Source organism: Palaemon carinicauda, chromosome 21 (assembly GCF_036898095.1).
Source record: "Palaemon carinicauda isolate YSFRI2023 chromosome 21, ASM3689809v2, whole genome shotgun sequence".
NCBI lineage: Eukaryota > Metazoa > Arthropoda > Malacostraca > Decapoda > Palaemonidae > Palaemon > Palaemon carinicauda.
Window position 1 is genome coordinate 81,400,886 of NC_090745.1, and position 7,500 is coordinate 81,408,385.

General features: G+C 43.6%; 3 protein-coding genes across 3 annotated transcripts; all 3 read left to right on the forward strand.

Annotated features, from left to right (window-relative positions):
• Positions 1-2,341: 2,341 nt before the first annotated feature.
• Positions 2,342-3,655, forward strand: LOC137615008 (uncharacterized). Its single transcript, XM_068344642.1, has one exon. The coding sequence runs from the start codon at positions 2,342-2,344 to the stop codon at positions 3,653-3,655; it is 1,314 nt and encodes a 437-aa protein (XP_068200743.1).
• A 45-nt stretch (positions 3,656-3,700) lies between these two features.
• On the forward strand, positions 3,701-5,245 carry LOC137615009 (uncharacterized). The gene is made up of 4 exons (XM_068344643.1): positions 3,701-3,839; positions 3,974-4,090; positions 4,193-4,440; positions 4,538-5,245. The coding sequence occupies exons 1-4, from the start codon at positions 3,701-3,703 to the stop codon at positions 5,243-5,245; spliced, it is 1,212 nt and encodes a 403-aa protein (XP_068200744.1).
• An 8-nt stretch (positions 5,246-5,253) lies between these two features.
• Positions 5,254-6,126, forward strand: LOC137615011 (uncharacterized). The gene has a single exon (XM_068344644.1). It carries the CDS (start codon positions 5,254-5,256, stop codon positions 6,124-6,126), a length of 873 nt encoding a protein of 290 aa, XP_068200745.1.
• The last annotated feature ends 1,374 nt before the right edge of the window (positions 6,127-7,500 follow it).

Genomic DNA, 7,500 nt, shown 5'->3' on the forward strand with positions numbered 1-7,500 from the left:
CTCTCTCTCTCTCTCTCTCTCTCTCTCTCTCAATGACGTTCAAAGAAATATCTGATAGAAAAGAAAACCCCTGATAATAACCTATAAATGGAGCGTAAAGAACTCTCGATAAGCTTGCGCCTCCTTTAAAAAATTCACCTTAAAACAAAATGAATATTGTATCACATTGTATAAAGTTGTAAACAGTGTTACATAAATTACAGATGCATATAACTGTGAACCATATGGTGTGATGAAAAAAAAAAAAAAAAAAAAAAAAAAAAACAATGCTAAAGGATGAATCGGTCCGTAGTCAAATACTTACTATAAATCCATAAATGAAGTATAATTTTATCAGAAAACTTGAGAATATCGAAGACATAATGTGTCCAAGTTGAGATATAAGGTGCCTTAGGTCTGTAGAATCTAAATTGTCTGTGGAGAACCCAAAATACACGCTTTTAAATTACCACTAACCAATCCATTATAAACAATAGTTTGCAGAAATTATAAAGCTACAAAACTAGTTATGATAAATATCTGCTTGAATGGTTAATCATTTTAAGAATAAAAATAAGCAAACAAAATAAGTTCTTGAAAAAAATAAAATTCTGAATACAAATAGAGGTAGTATGTTGGCCAAGGCACCAGCCACCCGTTGAAATACTACCGCTAGAAATTTTGATACTTTGACTGACCAGATAGTACTACATTGGATCGCTCTCTTTAGTTACGACTCATTTTTCCATGGCCTACCAATTACCGCATAGTCTGGCCTATTCTTACCACATTCTCCTCTGTCCTCATGCACCTGACAACACCGAGATTACCAAACAATTCTTCTTCACTCAAGGGGTTGTTAACTACTGCACTGTAATTGTTCAGTGGTTACTTTTCCCGTGGTAAGGGTAGAAGAGAGCCTTTAGATATGGTAAGCAGCTCTTCTAGGAGAAGGACACTCCAAAATCAAACCATTGTTCTCTAGTCTTGAGTAGTGTCATTGCCTCTGTGCTATGGTCTTCCACTGTCTTGCAGTAGAGTTACCTTGCTTGAGGGTACATTCAGGCACACTATTCTATTTTTTTCTCTTCCGCTTGTTTTTTATAAGTCTTGAGAGTTAATATATGAAAGTTTAATGCTATTGTTCTTAAAACATTTTATCTTAATTTTTATTTCTTTTCTTGTAGTTTATTCATTTCCTTGTTTCCTTTCCTCACTGAGCTACTTTTTTCCTGTTGGAGCCCTTGGCTTAGTTTCCTGGTTTTCGAACTTGGGTTGTAGCTTAGCTAGTCATTGTCATCATCATCTCCTCTTATGCCTATTGTCGCAAAGAGCCTCAGAGGATTCATTGGCTAAATTCCTCAAAGGATACCCAGTTTCTTGTGATGCGTAGTGACTATCTAACTAAGGCAAGTGATCCCTGCGGTTCCACATTGATTCCAGTAGGATCATCTGAGAGGCATCAAGAGTAGAAGCCGAAGATATATCTCGTCTATCGCCTTAAACCCAACCTGTCACCTTGCTGCTAGTGACTTCATTGAGATTTAGGGGGCCTCTCATTACTCCACCAAGTTGCTCATCCACTTATACTCGCATAACTGCTGGCACGCTTGGATTGCTAAGATATACTGCCTAGCACGGTAAGCTTAGCAAGTAATAATAACAATAATAATAATAATCATCATCATCATAATAATAATAATAATAATAATAATATACTTACTTCCATACATAAAGACACACATACACACATTCATACATACATACTGTGAAGAATTTTCTTCACTACTCTTCTTCTTCACAGTTTATACGTAGACTTTGTTATTGTTCGTGACGTCACGGCAGGGAAAAATGTGAGTGATGATTCTTCCATAAGCGAGTGTCTCAAGATTAATACTTTTGTGTTCATTTTGTATTCATTATTTTACCTTAAGTATTTAGGTACTTTAAATCTCTTAAATACAACTCAAGTCTGCTAGTCTAGGAGGTATGGTTGTCCACACATGTAAGCCCAACTTGCTAAATTACATTTTAGTTTCATTTTCTTGTTTTGTATGCCAGATGTTTAGAGTGAGGATTATCTTTGTCCCCTGAAGTTGCAAGATTTCTCCTTGTATTCTAGATAAGTGTATTGCTTAAAACTCACAAGTCACAAGTATTTCAAGCCTGTCCTAAATAGGAGTTGGCATCTCAAGAACACTGGCCTACACATTGAGATGCGCTTTTTTTTGGGAAGGAAGGAGGACGCGGGTGACATGTACTCAACCTCATAAAGTTACAGGCACGGTACTAAGCGGAACTGCCAAGCAGGCTCCAGGGTCAACCTGTTAGAAAAATCGTGTTCTGACTCAACTCATTCAACATGGACAAACCACCTCAATGTTCAGGCTCGGTACAGTTCAATTTGAAAATTGGTTGCCGCAAGCATAAGGTCGTTGCCATCGTCAACCCGAACGTGGGGAAGAACATAAGGATGCCTGGATATATCCATGCAGATCGCACTCTAGAGGCTAGTGGTCTACGTCTTGCAGACAGGCAGCCAGGTGACAATGCGACTGGCATAGAGATCATCCTCGGAGCCGATTATCTTCCCCGACTCCTCAAGCGCACTCGCAACATCAAGAGTGTCAACTTGTTCAGTACACCAGGTGGATATGTGGTTTGGGGAGGACTGCCATATTGGTCACGGGAAGGGACAGAACCCCCAGAGGTCGAAAGTCTGTCGCTCACATTAAACCGCATCAGCGTAACAGACCCTGTGGGATTAGAGGCCCTCGTAGAGAATCTTTGGAAACTCGATGCTGTGGGCATAAGCAATGAACCCTTCAGCCATCTTGAGGCACAGGCCGTTGATCTCTTCAAGTGTACTACACGGTACACAAACAGGAGATACACGGTGCAACTACCCTTCAAGAGTAATAGCCGACCGGAAATAAATTTTGGTAGGGCTTTTGCCCAGCTGATGCCCCTTAAAAAATATAAGGACCCTCAGTTATTCATTAAATACCAGGCCATCCTTGACGAGTACATAAAGGAGGGCTTTATCAAGCCGGTTGAGCTAGAACCTCATAATGATGGACAAATGCACTACCTACCACATCATCCTGTCCTCAAAAGTTCCACCTCCACACCGATGCGCATAGTATTCAATGCCTCGCCTAAATCAGGACCGAATTCAAGGTCTCTGAATGAATCCTTTTACACCGGCCCAAACCTGGCCTCAAAAATTCAGTCCATAATCCTCCAGTTTAGGGAAAAGCCATTTGGTTTGACGGCAGACATCTCTAAGGCTCTCCTGCGGATAGAGATCACTCAGAAACACCGTGATTACTGTCAGTTTCTTTTCTTTAAGGACTCCAGTATGACCGAAGTTGTTGCGTACTGCTTCAAGGTGGTCCTGTTTGGGGCCACCTCGAGCCCATATTTGCTTAATCAGACAATCCAACACCATCTGGATGCTCAAACAAGTAGTCTTGCCTCACAGCTTAAAACAAGCTTCTACGTTGACAACTTCCAACGTTGCTACAACTTGCCCACGGACATCCTTAGCGAAAGTCAGTCAATAGAAAAAATTATGCTGGAAGCCAACATGCCCCTTGCCAAATGGACCACTAATGCCCCCATCTCGGGAGACTTTACCAAAATGGGCCCACAAGATTACCTCGGTCTCGACTAGAACACTGCTGATGACACATTAGCTGTCAAGCTCCTCTCAGAATTGATGTTAGAGGACTACTCGCATGTCAACACCAAAAGGAAGGTTGTCTCTCTGTTTTCATCCCTCTACGACCCTATTGGCCTGATCTCGCTGGTCACTATCCTTGACAAGCTCTTCATTCAGAAACTCTGGATGATGGAGAGTTGGGATTCCCGCATTAGCGAAAATTGATCTGCGAGCTCGGTGCCATTCTTAAAAAATACAAGGGCCTCGAGAACATTAAGGTGCCTCGAAATGCACATCAGGGTCACCAGGGTGCATTACATGTGTTTGCAGATGCCTCCAAGGAAGCCTATGGAGTGGCTTACTATGTGGTCACAATTGAAGGTAAATGCCAGCTCCTCACAGCCAAGGCAAGAGTTACTCCTAAAAGTATGCTGGAATTGGACGAGAGTCAGTCCATTCCCAAGCTTGAGTTGACTGCCCTCTTGTTTGGATGCCGACTAGCCCAGTATCTGATAGAATTATGTCCAGAAACATAAGTCTCTACGACAGTGTGGTCCGATGCCTCCACGGCCCTACAGTGGGTACACAGCCGGCAGAGCACGTCCCCATATGTTCTCAATAGGGTCGAGGAGATAAACCGTATAAGGTTGAACTGTCGGTTGCTTCTCAAGCATGTCCCCATGTTCTGCAATCCTGGCGTTGTGGGGAGTAGCTGCCAAAGTCGTCCTCAAGTCCAACTTATGGCTTCATGGACTAGCCTGGCTAATCGACGTCTCAGGTTACCCGGACCAAAGCAGGTTCCCAACTGAATGGGAGATAAAAGCTTGTCCCATCAGACTTGCTGTTGCAAACTTAAAGATTTGCTCATTTCTCATCTCTTGATGACTCAGTTAGGAGCTATGCAGCCTTGCTGCACCTGACGAGCGGGTGGGCCGAGCACAAATTCCCCCATTTACTCCACAGGTTCCCACGAACACCACTTACTGCCATCATTTGTTGACGTCTGATGAACGAGCCTTTTTCGGACAACAGAATCCCTATATTGACAATAACGGTGTTCTAAGAGGTCATTCCCGCCTCAGTAATGCACCCCCAGAGTCCGGCTACATGGACCCCATTCTCCTAGAGTCCCACTGTGCTCTCTGGAGACTTATTGTTGAGCACTGGCATGAAGTGCTGCTGCACTGTAACACCTCCACTCTTCTTGTTCACTTGCGCAAGGAGTTTTGGGTTCCCCGAATGCGACAACAATTGAAGAAGATTCTCAAACCCTGCATACATTGCAAAAGAGTACAAGGCCAGCCGTACCCAACACCACCGTTAGCTCCAGTCCACCCCAACCGCTTCAATGTTGAGGTCCCTTTCAGAGTAACTGGACTGGACTACACTGGCAGCTTCAAGGTACACCGTTCACATGTGGACATGGTCTACTTACTGCTGTTTACCTGCGCTGCCACGCGGGCGGTAGCTCTTGAAACTACTACTTCCTTGACAGTTGTGAAACTAGTCCAAGCGATACGAAGGTTCGCTGCCCGATTTGGGATGCCCCAGTGCCTTTGTCCGACAATATCTCAACCTTTCAAGCTGGTCAGACACTCTTGACAGAGCTCATGCAACACCCTGTTATCGATGGGTTCAAACGGGACCACAACCTCACTTGGAAGTTCATCACTCCTCGAGCCCCATGGCAAGGAGGGTTTTATGAGTGCTTGATTGGGTTTAGCAAACTCAACTTGCGCAAAGCCACTTACCGTTGCCACCCTACGTATGATGAGTTTGTGACCTTGGTCCGAGAAGTCGAATGCGTGGTGAATGATCAGCCTCTAACATATCTGGATGTGGATGACACCACTGATACGCCTTTGACCCCAAGCCACCTACTCTATGGTCGAACCTTCTCATTGGGACCTCAAGTCTACCTGGCTGACTTGACTGATCCTGCTTTTCGAGAGGGGGACATCCTCCGCAATGATTACCTGAAATTGACCAACATGCTGCAAACATTCCTGAAGAGGTGGAAGTATGACTATGTCAGTTCCCTTCGAGAACGACACCAGAAGTCTAGTTGCCTTCACCCAACCATCCGCAGGGATGGAGATTTATGCTTGTTGATTCTGGACGAGGTCAATCAAGAGGAGTACCCTTTGACCCGTATACTCGACGTATACCCAGGTCGAGATGGACACATCAGAACAGTCAAGGTCCGCTCCGCAAATGGAGAGTATGTGCGTCCAGTCAACCAACTCATACCTTTGGAGGATAACGAAAATACCCAAACACTATCCGAACTAAGTGAGGAGGAACCTTCTAACACCCATCCTCTCGAATATCTTGACGCGCCTCCTAGAGACCAACTGTCCGAGAGAGATGTTGGGACCACAGCCAATGCTGTGTCTCCTGTAGTCATCGCGGCGCCCCGCTACGTCAGGCCTCCATGGGCCTCTTCTGAATGTGCACGAACCCTATTCCAGGAGATCTTGTAGTAGCTTTGCATAGTCTTCATCAACCTTGGTTGCCCAAGCACCCATGTGAAGGGCTGCTGAAGTTTTGATTTGTCCTTCCCTCCGCTCTGATCTTGCAGTTTTAGTTAACTTTTGTACTGAGTCACAGTTAACTCTGTTTTACTTCCGCTTGTAATCGTACCACTTTTGTTCGACTCTCACTTGTAAATCGTACTTTGCACTTATCTCGTACGCGGTTCAACATAATTCCAAATGCTGACCTAACATAGCGCAAGGAATCACATTCATTCTTTATTCATTAAGTATACTTATCTCATATATACTAACATCTAACCCACATTGCAAATGTCAACACAAACCTTTCTCTTTTTTTTTCTTCCTTTATCCCAGGGTGTGAAGAATTTTTTTCACTACTCTTCTTCTTCACAGTTTATACGTAGACTTTGTTATTGTTCATAACGTCACGGCAGGGAAAAATGTGAGTTATGATTCTTCCATAAGCGAGTGTCTCAAGATTAATACTTTTATGTTCATTTTGTATTCATTATTTTACCTTAAGTATTTAGGTACTTTAAATCTCTTAAATACAACTCAAGTCTGCTAGTCTAGGAGGTATGGTTGTCCACTCACGTAAGCCCGACTTGCTAAATTCCATTTTAGTTTCACTTTCTTGTTTTGTATGCCAGATGTTTAGAGTGAGGATTATCTTTGTCCCCTGAAGTTGCAAGATTTCTCCTTGTATTCTAAATAAGTGTATTGCTTAAAACTCACAAGTCACAAGTATTTCATACCTGTCCTAAATGAGAGTTGACATCTCAAGACCACTGGAATACTCATTGAGATGCGCTTTTTTTTGGGAAGGAAGGAGGACGCGGGTGACATGAACTCGACCTCACAAAGTTACAGGTCACGGTACTAAGCGGAACTGCTAAGCCAGGCTCCAGGGTCAACCTCGCGCTCCCACTCTTCACCACTATCCTGTCCCCTTGCACAATAACGAACCCTGAGTCTACGTGAGACGAGGTCAAGCAGATAACTTGAGTGTTAGTGAAAAGCAGCTAATTCCACAGAAACGTCTGTTCCAGTCTGGGGGGTAGTTGGAAGGGGCCATTAACTCCGCAAAATAAGTGCTGTAGGCCTAGTGAAGCAAAACTGAAGACAGCCATTTTCAAGACACAGGCGCCCACAACATATAACTTCTTGTGAGTTCAATTAATGGCCATTCCCCCTTTAGATAAGCTTCTATCTGTGTCATAAGTTAAGTTTAGGTATTTTTCTGGCATTACATTTTTCGGGCTGCGTGCAGGGAAATTAATGTACTTATAATTTTTGGTCTTGGTAAAATGCCTGAGGTCACTGACCACATGTTGGAACCTCACTGCAGCCTACCGCACA

Coding starts and splice junctions, on each gene's coding strand:
- LOC137615008 (XM_068344642.1), top strand. CDS start 2,342: ATGGACAAACCACCTCAATGTTCAGGCTCGGTACAGTTCAATTTGAAA.
- LOC137615009 (XM_068344643.1), top strand. CDS start 3,701: ATGTTAGAGGACTACTCGCATGTCAACACCAAAAGGAAGGTTGTCTCT. Junction 4,091..4,192: donor TATGCTGGAATTGGACGAGA/GTCAGTCCATTC, acceptor TCTCTACGACAG/TGTGGTCCGATGCCTCCACG. Junction 4,441..4,537: donor GGTTACCCGGACCAAAGCAG/GTTCCCAACTGA, acceptor TGACTCAGTTAG/GAGCTATGCAGCCTTGCTGC.
- LOC137615011 (XM_068344644.1), top strand. CDS start 5,254: ATGCAACACCCTGTTATCGATGGGTTCAAACGGGACCACAACCTCACT.